Source organism: Corvus hawaiiensis, chromosome 5 (assembly GCF_020740725.1).
Source record: "Corvus hawaiiensis isolate bCorHaw1 chromosome 5, bCorHaw1.pri.cur, whole genome shotgun sequence".
Lineage (NCBI taxonomy): Eukaryota > Metazoa > Chordata > Aves > Passeriformes > Corvidae > Corvus > Corvus hawaiiensis.
This window is the reverse complement of record NC_063217.1, coordinates 50,318,871-50,332,241: the sequence shown is the minus strand read 5'-3', so window position 1 is coordinate 50,332,241 and position 13,371 is coordinate 50,318,871. Positions and strand designations below refer to the sequence as shown.

Sequence of the window (13,371 nt, the reverse complement as noted above, 5' to 3'; positions counted from 1 at the left end):
GTGCAAGGAAAGAACAGATGGATAGTGGCAAACAGAAAAGGTTATAATATCCAGTCTCATATCCAAATTTATACCTGGTATCACTCTAACACACTTCTAGATTCTTCAAGGTAAACCGATAATGAATATGTAATAAAAATTGGTTGTATTCATTCTTTCACAGAACTTGTGAGATCAAGTGTTACAAACCTGTATGCTGTGAAATTCTTGGTGCCAGAGTGACTCTAAAACTGTATTTGTGTTAGCAGCTGCTGTGCTTTCAGTTGTGATGACTTTGCTGTTGCAGATCTATGCTTCTTTTTCAGAAGTTTACCTCTTGTTTATAATGCAGCCACATATACAGTCATGCAAGGAGATAGTACTTCCAGATGCTTTACATTATGAAGGTTTGGCCTAAATACTGTGCTCAGGATAACACAAGAAATACATGTCAAAACAAGAAATTAATCATAGTCCTTCAAGTTAGACTACATACTGAATAATACTTCAGACTTGAACTTCAACTAGATGATTTTAAATCTGTTTGTTGACGTTTTTGTTCAGATCTGCTGCTTCAGTGAGGGTTGACTTCTGATTCTACTTATGGTAGTGTCCTACTCTTTTCCCTTTGAGAAAGAGGCTAGATGGGGTAGTTTTGATTCCTTTAACAGGGCACAAATAACATTGTGAGCACCATAAGATGCATTTTAGTCCCTAAATTTTTTTGGGGGTGCTGTTGTTATGTGTTATGTTCAGGGCTGTATAGTCCTGTGACATTAGTCAGTATTATTTCTGTCCTTTTTTCCGAGCCCATATCTTAAACTGTTGCCTAAATTTTGTCTATTGGCCTGTCTTGTATGTTTGTAAACAACTTAGGGGATTTCTGTATGGTATTTGTTTTGATAAAGCAAAGTGCACAGAAGATAGAGCAAAGTGCACAAAGTGTACAGAAATACAATATAAACAAACCTGACAAAAATTCTGTTTGATCCAACACTAATTGTCATTCTTGGCTGTTTTACAGGCCAGCAGAAGCTCAGTGTTTTCTGCTCTGGTCTTCATCCTGAATCATTTTAACTAACAGTAAAGATGCAACTGTTTGTCTCTATCTTGCTTTTAAGCATATTTATGCTTATTAAAGTAATTTGAAATTGTTTCCTGGGTAGGAAAACAGAAACAAACCACAGAATTTTTTTTTTACTAGAGGAATCACATAGAGAACTTCATGTATTTTTCAAATCTATCTTGACAGAAATTATTCATGCTCAGGAAAAAAAAATAAGGAAGGTGATCTCAAACCTAAAACATTGGTATGAGTTGAGAATGTGTTGCTATGACAGAAATAGTGTTTACTGTCAATTAGTATTTATTATAGCAGAGCTTGGAGAACATCACTTCCCAGAAAATGGTTTCCATCAGGAAAGATATTTTGGAGAGCTGCTATATTTGGACAGCAGGAGTGTCTTTTGTCTTGGGTTATATCTCCCCTGTCAGATAAATAAATCTGTTAAAGCCTGATTATTTTCTAGCTGACCCGTTAGTGGCGACATGACAAAGTTCTGTGGACTAAATTAGGTGATGCCATCTATAGAATAGATGTGCAGTTGACAGATGGCTGCTTCATTATAAGATCATCTTCATTATAAGATCATCTTCATTATCTCCATCAAAGTTGTGCAGCCAAACAGCTAGAGATTATCAGTGGTCCTCCTGGGAGGCTTCCACACCACCATTCTGCAGTGAAGTGGCTTCTCTCTCTGACACCCACTGAGTACTGGTGTCATAGCCCAGCACAGAGAGTGCATTGAAAACACCAATGTGTGTCAGGCACGCAGGTGGAGTGAGGCGTCCGAGTAGGACTGCCTAGAGAGATGTAGATTAAATTGCAACAGGAGTGATGGACTTCCTATAAAGTGAATGAAAGCTTCAGGTAAGAAGCATTTCAGCATTTCTAAGTTGCAGCTATGTTGTTACGTTTCAGAGTTATGCTGAAGTTCTGTATTGCTTGTTCTAAAAGGTGTGTACCATCAATGAAGTTGAGTTTTCATTTCTTGTATCAAGTCATTTCTCCTTTCCTCTCTGAGAGTAAAACCTTACTGCATGTGTAAACACTACCTATAGATGACAAACTTCGAAAAAGTCAAGTGAGATCATAAATTGTATAGAATTCCAATGTATAATTTTAGTCACTGGAAGGAGTACCGCTTATGCTGCCCTAGATGTTCTGTCCAAAAGATTTAAATTATAAAATAAGTAGTACCTACTAGCAAGTAAAAACAATGTAGAATATAATTAGAAGTACCATTTATATTGAACAGTTTATTGAATTGAGATTTCATAAAGGTTATGTCACAAATACAATTTACAGCATTTATAGCTTTATTATATCAATTATCTTTAATCTTTGGTACATTTTAACTGTCATATAAATTGACTAACTGTAAAGATTATTAGGAAAAAACATTCTTAATCTTGAGATTCAAATGACTTTATTCTAAAACATTCATCTTCAAAGTTGTATAATTTTGCTGTTTCAATTACTTTTTCTTTCTGTTTTGGGCTGCCATGAGAATGACTAGAAAGTGATGGCAACTTTAATTGTGTTACCATTAAGTGCAATGATTCACCATATCCTCACAACATTTTAACTCAGGCAAATGACCATTGAACCCAGAGTACCATAAACTGAGTGATTACTTGCTGCAAATGTACTGTTTAGCAGTGCATGTTGTAAGTTGTAAATATGGAAATAGATTCTAGACCAATGCATTTTATTCTAGAATCCACCTGTTTTTCTGGCAACAAAAATTCCACCAGAAGTAAGACGCTCAGGTAAATTCTTCAGATGGAAACAAAATAGAGGATTCTTTTTTTTTTTTTTTTTTGCTTCAGTTATTAGTTCTGCCATTGATTTTGTTTTTCACGTTAGTAAAACCCTGCACCTTCAAACCAGGAAATGTGACTGTTATATCACTGTGGAGAAAAACAGGAAGAAAAATTTTGGAATGTTTATTTTTTTGACCATCCGAGTTCCAGTGTCACAGCACTGTTCTGAAGCTTGCTGAGTAGCATATTTTGCTAAGAGCAACTATTTAAATTACAGACCAGAATCTGTTGCTTTATTATCATAACATAATAGATGAATCAACATGTTGCTATTTTTAATGTGGGCAATGGAGAAAAGAGAAAAAGAAATATTTTAATATTTTTAAAACCACATTCATCCAGAATGGGAGGGAAACAACTGTTTCACCAACTCTGTTGGAAAAGATTAGCAAGATGAAAATATGGTAAAGTTAATAGTAGCAGCACACTTCATCTATGTTTTGTATTCTTTTTGCAAGACTTCCAGTTAAAAAGCAGCACAAATCGTTCTGGTGGCTGCATTTCTTGAGGTTGTAGAGAGGGAAAGCCTTGAAGCAAAAAATAGGAAGGCTGTGGTGGTTACTTCCATTTGCTGCTCTTTCAACCACACATTTAGCTGAAACCAAAACTGCATATTTAATAGAATTTAGAGGACAAAAAATAAATATTATTATTGGTATGGAATACAGCTACCACAGGCATATATATTTTAGAAAACTTCTGCTGAGTGAGGAATGTTGCAAGAATTATTTTACTAAACCTTTTTTTTCCAGCATAACTGTTAACATTTCTCATCAATTTCTGTGATCATTTTGTGAAGGTAAATGAATACCTACCATTGATCTGACATTACAGATTGAAAAAATTACAGTATAGATACACTTCACATTGCAGTGCTGAGAGTGCCATTTTGACACTAAGTGGTACAAGAATTTTTAAATATAGATATTGATATAAACACATATTCTTGTCCTTCCCATCTCCTAAGCTGGCAGCATATTCAAATTTTTCTGCATCTGTCTTACATGATCCAGATGAATTGCTCTGGTGCTGTACTCTGGACATTAATATCTGCATTGATGTCTGCATACAGAAAAGGCTAAAGAAACTTACAGGGCTGCAGAAACAGCTTCCTATTTAGGCTTCCCTTCCTGCCTTTTTAAATTCTTTTGAAAATACAAATTAATGGATAATTTTAAAACAGACTGTAGAGTGAACAAAAACAGATGCCTCACTTTGCTTGAATTGTGTGTGACTAAGTAGTCCTGTCCAGTGAGCTTGTCAGTGAGATTTGTGCTGTGGTAAAGTACTTTCTCAGGACTCAATTTCAACATTTAAATACTTTTGATTTCATTTGAAACATTTTTTTCTCTTCGTAACGGAGAAATCATTTTACTTATGCCAGATGTTGTTATTATTCTGTTCATTACTGTTTAATCAGAAACATATTTCTTATTACTGTATGAAACACATCTGGTGCTTTTTGTTATCTATAGATGAGAGCAAGAATATTTGCTGTCTTCATACTGGGGTATGTTAATATTTTGCATTGAAGCACAAAAAGACAAAGATTGTGGCTAAGTTTCTGAGGAAAGGCAGAATGTGGAATGTTTCAGATTCCTAGAGGGGTACGGGAAATGCCTGTAACGGGGCCATACTTTTAAATCACCCTTTGTTCTATTTCTAAAGTCCCATCTGTCACTCAGTAAACATCTTCAAAGGACAGGTGTAGTGGCATGCTGGCTGCAAGGCTGGAAATGTAAGAAGTAGGAAAACTGTGTAGTGGAAGTTTGTTTACAATTATTGCTAAAGAATAATTAGGTACTTTTTGACTCTTGTCATTTGTCTTATTAGATAAACTGTACTTTGGAAACAAGCTATCCACTTATAAACTTTCCCAGCTATGTAACTTGGTAAAGTACAGCACTTTATCAGAGCAGATCCATTAACCCTCTGACTGGTGCTCTTCTCTTGGCTTTGATTGCAGCACCACACAGAAGCACCCAGCCCATCCTTGCTACCCCCATCAGCCTTGCCCTTGGATGTATTAAACAATGCTGTTGCTGGATTTAGCACTGTGGAAGACCTTATCCGGTACCTTGAACCAGATCGGTGGCAACTGGATTTGGAAGATTTGTACAGGCCAACGTGGCAACTTCTTGGGAAAGCATATATTCATGGGAGGAAATCAAGAGGTAACTTACTCTTCTGTCTGGCCTTGCAGCTTTCTACGGGTATGATTTCTTGACAAAGAATTAAGAGCATTCTTCACCTTGAGTTTTGGTTCCAAGAAAGGAATATGTTAGAAAGAGAACACATATCACTGTTGTTAGCTGTCCTCACCACTGTATTATTTAAAAAAGGACAATAGCTAAACTCAAAACTCAAAGGAACTTAGCAGGATAAGGCAGCAAAGGGGCAAAAAGAAAAGAAGCAAACACTGTAGGGAACCTGTGAGATCTTTATTTCCATAGAGTAGCAGGGCATCTTGATGGGGTAACATATTTGAATTTTTTGGGTTTCTTTTTTCTTATGGAGAGCAAAAACTGTATTTTTATTTGGGGTAGGTAATGTCTTACACTTATTATATCATGGGACCAATTGTTTATTTCCCCAGAATTTTTCTAGTGTCTACACGAAATGAATTGAGAGCAATTACCTAAATGTTTCTCTTTGATGACACCGCAGGAAATACCATGTGTCCATGTCTGGGTTGATCATGCAGTTGTCAACTTAATCAGAAGTAAAGTAGATTGTGTTTTCAAAATTTGTAGATCTATTGATCAGCAAGTCATTTTCTTCCATCTGCATTTGACACTCATGAATTTCCTGCCGCATGCCATCCAGATACCACCCACTATTTCATGTTTATGAGTTCCATGTGGATGAATAGCATGAAGGCAATACCACCTTCCTTGCCCACCACCCAGCATGAAAAGGAAGACATATGAGCATAACTGAACAGACTTCCCTGTTGGTGGTGTAAACTAGGTTATCATCTGACCAGCAAGAAAAGGGAGGAAGTAGAACCTTTCATAGCTGAAATGTAAGGGTCTGACAGTTAATTCTCAGATCAGAGCCAAAAAATCATCCTTTGTGTACCCTATCTATATTGCTATAGCTGTGCATAGAGCAGCTAAACTAGGATCCAGAGAGGAAGAAATATCTCTAAAAGCCCTCAGATAGTCATTTAACACTTCCTTAATTAGATTCAGTATTTGCCAAATGCATGCCATAAGCACACAGTAAGTGGGAGAAAAACAAAATGCAAGTGCTGGATAACATCTATATAGACAAAAGCAACTCCCTGCAAGACACATCTTAGAAAGAAACTATCAGAGTAAATCTTTTGAAGACTTCTAATTAGATGCTGAAATAGATTTTTCCACTGAATAAACATATCATGGTATTGCCACACTTGTCTTAGAGGGACCACCCTCAGACTGCATTACTGAGTCTGTAATATAATAGCCTGAGGTGGAAAGTATGTCCAGTTGAAATGCCATAGGACTATTCAATAGATAGGAAAGCAAAACCTTTTTCTTCTTTTTTCTTTTTTTTCCCCATGTTATTCTCTCAAGCAGCATGTTTGCCGTATTTCAAAACCTTTTTAAGAAATGTTTGTGGGAAGAGCATGTCCTAAAATTTTTGGTTTTATTCAAACTCTTTGATTTCATGATTAGATCAGTTTCATTTTTACAGTGTTTCAGTGTAAAAGCTAAATTACCGTCCTGCTTTCATAAACATGTTATTAAAAGTGTATCTTACTTTACATGGAGAACTGTCCTCTACTCCTACTTAATAATTTGTATGAAAAAGACTATATTTAGACAACCTAAATTCCAGAGAACTTCTGTCTCTGATGTTTTCTCTGGATAAAATGCTTCCAAAAACTACTAGTCAAAAAAGAAGAAATACCGAGTTCGGAGGCTTTGATGTCTAAATGTAGTCCTAAATTCTTCTATACTATTAAAAATGCTTAAAAATAAAATATATTTTGCAGTGAAAAAAAAAATTATCCCATCACTTCCCACTGGAATCTATGTATAATCATTAGATCATATTCCAAAATCTCCTTAAAGAGGAAAAAAATAGTCACAATCAAAGCATAGTCCTTAGCAGTTGTGTTTTTCATACAGTTATGTGACTTTTTTTTCTTATACCCCACTTCTTGCTTGAGATTTTATGACAGCTCCTACTGTAGAAGCCAGGAAGAAACTTAGATTCCCAGCAACATCTCCAAAGTGCTTAGGAATGAAAACCATTCTGCTGCTATCTGTGCTCACACACAAGTGCCCTAACCAGAATTTAATTTGTTTCATTGACTTTGAGAGCAGTATCCAGCTGGAAAAATGTTTTGGGAAAGAAGTTTCCCTGTGGTACTCAATACACATCCCAGAAGATGCCAGAAAATTGCATTGCCAGTTGCATAATGCAATTAATTTCAGGCTCATGTGAACATGGATTAGTTCAGTTGCATGTGCCAGTGAAGGCACATTCTTGAAATGCACTTTACTGTAGGCATACCTTCGTCTACATTTTTTCTCCCTTTTTCTCCTTCTCTTATTTTTATTTTAGTGTTTCCCATCTATGTGCTACTGCAGAGCCTTTCACTCCTCCTGAGCTAGTGCTAGACAAAAGAACCCTGAATGTTGTGTCAAACATGATACATGAGTGGAAGCCGAGTTGAAGGAGTGTTTAAATGTTCACATTATAACAGGTACTGTAACTCAGTGCACTTGGGAAATCCACATAACCTTCTATTGTGGTTAAGTAAACACTTTTAGGGGAATATATACATTCTCTCATCTAGCTTCATGCCCACAGTGTGTTAAAATAAATTTTGAACAGACAGCTACTCTTTGAAAAAATAACAGCTTCATTCACACACTTCAAAGAAGTGATTATATAAGCACTAGATAAATTTGCCACAGACCTTTTAATGAGATTGAATTACATAAGGTAGGGCAAGGGTTCATTGTGAGGTATCATAGCAATATACCTTAGTACATTTTAAAGCATGGAAATCAAACATGACATTTGTTCATCTCTCCTGAAGCCTGTTTTAACAGTAAAGCACACTGGAAGATATCTGCTAAGAGCTGACTGTGTGTTCTCCAACAGATCCCTTTTAAAATTAATGTCTGCAGGTCTGAGGGGTTGAGTTCAAATTAATTCCTTTCTTGTGACAAAATATGTAACATGCTGCTTATTTTAGTGCATTGCCCTTTTCTCTAGAACTACAGCTAGTTGTAGGTATGGAAATTGATGCATTTCTCTGCTGCTGCCAGAAGGCAGGAGGCAGCAGAGAAGGACATCCACACACAAGAATCTCTCTCCCTCTGCTCCATGGGCCTGCTGGAAGAGGTGTCAGTGCCCAGGTTCCACTTTCAATATCTCATGGTGAAGGGCTGAGCAGCACATAAGCTTAGCTTCTTCAAACTCACTGCACCAAGCATATCAGTCTCTGCAGAAACAATCTTCCAGTAGAAAGTATTAGCAGAACTAGCACTTCTCACAGTGTGCTTCAGGCATTTTATCCTCATTCAGACAGTTCACTTATTACATGTTTGAAAACGTAACAGAAGAAAGAAGTACTCCATTCCTGTCCACAGTCCTTGATTAATGGAGGTAGACATGTCCACCCTTTAAGTGACTCAGCCTAGAGCTATTAGCTGATCAGAAGGGCTTAAATAATTTCTGATTTCTCACAGTGAATCTCTCCCCCGCAAGTTTTGTCTCTCTTTTCCTCTGCTCCCTTCTCAACTTTCTCCAAGGAATGCTCTTGCAGTGTGGGAGGCAGGCTGGTGTCCTATCAGTAACTTTATTGGAGTTATTACACACTCCTTCCTCTTAAAATTCAGTTTGTTTATTTAGGACCCTATGTTAACCCGATAGTGATGGAATGAAGTGCCCCAGCTTGGCATTCACTGTGAGTGCAAGCAAAGAAAAGGCTTCAGTGTGTTTAACTGACCTTTCACAACAATAAATCCTTACTTATGGATGCCAGTATATGGATATGGCCTGCAAAAGAAATGTTTGAAGGAACATGGATTGAAATTCCTTCCCAAAGATCTGCTCCTGGGAGACCACCAGTGAGCAATTGTGCTAAAGAAATACAGCGTCTAGATTTTTTTATGTCTTATGTGTTTAAATAGAATTAAGAGGTATTATCTTGCCTTGATAGGCTGAAGTTCTCCTTGATGACCTCTTGAGGCTCTTTACGTAGTAGAGAGGGGAAAAAAAGGTATTTCTCTAGAGGGTAATTCAGATCAGAAACTTGTTTTAGCTTTATTGCATATCTTTTTATTTGTGAATGGATAACAATAAATTATTTTTTTAAGGAATATTAATGCACTGGGATATTGTTCCCCCTAGTTTTTTCTTGATTTAGCTTAAAAATGGTTGGTTAAAGATCTCTGCCACTTTGTTCGGGGCCTCTATTTTAGTCATCTCAATAGGACCTTACCTTTTTTCTTTCACTTTTTTTTTTACTAGAGAGAGTAGTATCCCTGTGAATTAGACATCACTTCTGTTCCTTAATGGTAGATATGGAGAAAAACAGTTCAGACAAAAGATCCTAGATCATGATCATAATAGTCTGACTTTTCTGAAATAAATTCAATTTACATTGCTTTTCACTTTTTTTTTCCAGTCTTTTTTTTTTTTTTTTTAATTCCAATTTTAACTGCTTCTTTCAAGGCTTGTTATTTCTTGACTATGCAGCTAAGATGAACCTAAGGGAGTTTGTTTTCTTTTGGATCTTTTCATGAACTTGCTGTTCAACCATTGGCATGGTATGATACAGTGGAAACAGTTTATAGGGAAACCGGTGCCAAATATTAATATCTTTAACTTGCATTTCGAGTTAGGTGCTTACAAGGAGGAACTTTTATTTAAGACACATCAAGAGAAAATGAAACCAGAGAAGCAACAGAAATTCATATATATGCTGCTATGAAGAGGGAGGAGGAAATGGAGCCTACTAATAGTTATATAGATATACAATCTTGTGCACTTATTTATTCTGTGCAGAATTCCCTGATGATGACAACTTCTTGAAGTTCTTAGTCCATAAAAGTGACTTCTGCTTAGATATGAATGGTTTCATTCTTTCTTATACTTAACAATGCCTTAGCAAAGAAGCAATAGTTGAAATTTTAACAAGGAAGAAGTTTGAATGCTTTATGCAAGTGAATTAAAGTTGTTGAAATTTTGCAGGATTCTTAATTGCTCTGTGTGTGTTTCTCCAATCCAAAACGACTCTAGTAAGCAACAGTGGAGCTCATAGTATTAGTGTGAACAAAGTGAATTCCATTAGCGTTGATTTGATGAAACACACACTGGAATGTAGTAGTCAAATCTTGCTTTAATTTGAACCAACTTTGCCAGAGTTTTAAAATAATTGGTGAACAGCAATCATTCCATTTAAGTTTCCTGGTATTCACGCAACTGCAGTATTATACTTTCGTGCTGAACCTGGTTCACAAAGGTGAACCTTCCTCATGGGTTCTGCACTGCTGAAGTTTACTTACCACAGATGAACTTGGATTGCAAATCAGGACAGCACCATTTTCTCTGTCTCTTTGCAGTGGTGGATCTGAACCTCCTGAAGGAGGAGGCGCGGCTGTACAGTTGCACTCCTCGCAACTTCTCCGTGTCCCTGAGGGAGGAGCTGAAGAGAACTGACACCATCTTCTGGCCACTGTGCCTGCTGGTGAAACGCTGTGGTGGAAACTGTGCCTGTTGTCAACAGAGCTGCAATGAGTGCCAATGTGTGCCAACAAAAGTCACCAAAAAATACCATGAGGTATGCACTATTTTTACATTTGCATGTTTGGAAATACTGAAAGCAAATTAAGGAGTTTATTTTTAATAAAATGAGTGCACCAGTATTAATATTTTAATATTTTATTTATTGCACTTCTAGTAAATATATTTTTCACATTTTAATTAGATACTGCATTGAAAAAAGTAAAATATTCCTTGTTAGTATACTTTTTTTTGCAACTATTAATTTATTTCTGAGGTATTTACTGGTGCGGTTCAGACACATCACAACCATACCTTTTGTTCATCTTTCTGTAGTGGTAGATATCAACTTCATGAAGAAATAAATATTTGTTCATTTCCATTGCTATAAATTGATAGCTAAAATTATTTATGATAGAATTATTAATTGGGTTAACTCTACTGTTTGCTCTTAAATAAAATTAAGTGAAAATCTGAAACTGCAAGACCCTTCTTTGATAAAGCAACATGATTTAATCATGTTCAACATGATTTAATAAATTTTGTAAACAGCTTGAGCTAAAAGCAAAAATAGTAACGAGTGGGTGGAATTAATGAAGAAATTCAGTTTTAATACACTTCATGTCATCCAGTGTGTTTCCAGTGCAATCTGAGTCATAGTCTAGGTGTATGATGAAGCACTTGCTGTTTTCTTGATGCTTGGCTTCTTCTCCTTCAGGTTCTTCAGCTGAAGCCAAGGATTGGTGTCCGGGGATTGCATAAATCATTGACAGATGTACCCTTGGAACACCATGAGGAGTGTGACTGTGTGTGCAAAGGGAATACTGAAGGATAAATATGATTTAATTGTGCTGTTTTCTTTCAAAGCACATTCAATCGATGGCTGATTCTATTATGGGGCTTGTGCATTATCTCCTTCTGTAATCTCAGTTGTTTGCTTTGGGGATCTTCCATCTTGAAGATTTACAGTGAGCTCTAAAAAGAGGAGAAGCCAAACTGGGATTATATGTTGTGTGACAGCTCTGTTTGGAGGCCCAGTGAAAGGATGGGAGAAAGGCATCAATGAGGGATTTAAAATATATGTATTGTTGTTGTTCCCCACAATTTTCTTGGCAATACATGGATTTATAATTTAGGAGTAAAAATAGAGTTAGAAGGCTGACATCATGGAGACTTGATCCTGCTGGCTGTCTCATTTCTGCAGCTCGAGTACATCTGGCCTCTGGTTGAAAACACCTGAAATCTTTCTGTGTTCAGCTACTCCTACGTACTCTAAATCAAAGCATTCTCTGTTGTATAAACTTGGGTTAAAACAGACTGTCTTTTTCCAAATTAAATTTAATTTGTCTAATGCTGGTAGGAAGGACTGGATTTTTCCATATGCTCTAGTAAAGCTCCTGCCTTTTAGAAGGAAGACTGGACAATAACGTGAGCTAAGGAAGCAAACATTGAAAAGAACAGCGCCTTCATTCTTACTACTATGGCTGATGATTTTTTGTTTGTGTGTTTGTTATTTTTTATTGTGTACATTTTTATACTCTCCTTTTGACAATATAACTATTTGCTTTTCTAAACTTGTTAAATATATCTATTTTTACCAAAGGTATTTAATATTCTTTTTTTTTATTACAACCTAGATCAACTATTTTTTAGTTTTGTGAGACTTTAAAGCCAGATTTATACAGTTGGAGGAACAGAGATGTGGTTACAGTGGGAAAGAAGCGTGATCTCTTTGTGGTTTGTTCCAACATAGTGAAAAGTACAGTTTTTCACCTGAATGCACAGTAATATTAGAGATGTGTGGATGAAGCTCTAAGCTTGCTAGCTCCATGAGACTAAAAATATGAGAGACAGAGGTTACTATAACGGGTTTCAGAAGCTGACTTTAAAAATTCCCTCTCTCCATACTGGCCTTTGTTCAGGTAGAGAAGAAATGAGCATAGATAGATGCATTCTGGCTTGTTTAACTCTTTAATTTCTTTAAAGTAGAATGACCTACAATGTAAGACAAGAAAGCAGTGGCTTGCAGCTGTCATGATGCATCATGGTCATGGGAAGGCAGCCTTGTCAATGTTGAAGTGTATGGTTTTCCATTGGCAGAAATAGCTGTTTAAGTACTGTTCACTCACAGGAACATAACACTCTGCAGTGCAGTTTGATGAACTATGGTATTGTTCTTCTGTATGTTATATTCTTTAACCAATACACTTATCCCACCCTATGCAAATTGAAACGGAAACAATAAAGTATTTTGCTTGTAAAATGCTTTAATATTATGCCTAGTTTATTTTTTTGACTATTGGATTTTCAGATTGTAATGAATCACAAAATAAAGTAATAATGCTAATTTTGGGAGAATAAATATTTCAGTGTGGTTGCGTATTTGTACCTGTCAATATACAATCTAATGGGAAAAGTTAGGATGGTGATTTTCTCCTTACCATGTTGAAAGTCAGCTCTTGAAACAGAAGATTTCTGTTGCCAAGACTTTATTCTGTTGCTTTATTAATTCTGCATTACTGGAAATCCACAAGAAGAGAAAGGAGAGGAATTAATGTGATGCTATTTGTATAAACATTCAAAATGTTCAAAATTGTGTGGATGTGAAGCCATCAGATTGAAATAACATCTTCTGTTATTGTTTCCATAGTGAAAATGAATTCTGATGAAAATTTGGTTTTTTGCAAGTTGGTATGACTTTCTGATACCAGTTCTGGAAAATACTCAGGTGGCTTCTTATTTTGTCCCCACCCTCAAACTCCTACTCAATAAGAA

The 13,371-nt window shown here is 36.2% G+C and overlaps 1 protein-coding gene across 1 annotated transcript in view; it reads left to right on the top strand.

Annotated features, from left to right (window-relative positions):
• Positions 1 to 12,867, top strand: part of PDGFC (platelet derived growth factor C) — a 124,021-nt gene extending 111,154 nt beyond the window's left edge. The window contains exons 4-6 of the mRNA XM_048305074.1: positions 4,832 to 5,039; positions 10,437 to 10,654; positions 11,315 to 12,867. Of these exons, the coding sequence (XP_048161031.1) occupies positions 4,832 to 5,039; positions 10,437 to 10,654; positions 11,315 to 11,431 (543 nt within the window). The 3' untranslated portion in view covers positions 11,432 to 12,867. The remainder of the gene's footprint in view (positions 1 to 4,831; positions 5,040 to 10,436; positions 10,655 to 11,314) is intronic.
• Positions 12,868 to 13,371: the final 504 nt, after the last annotated feature.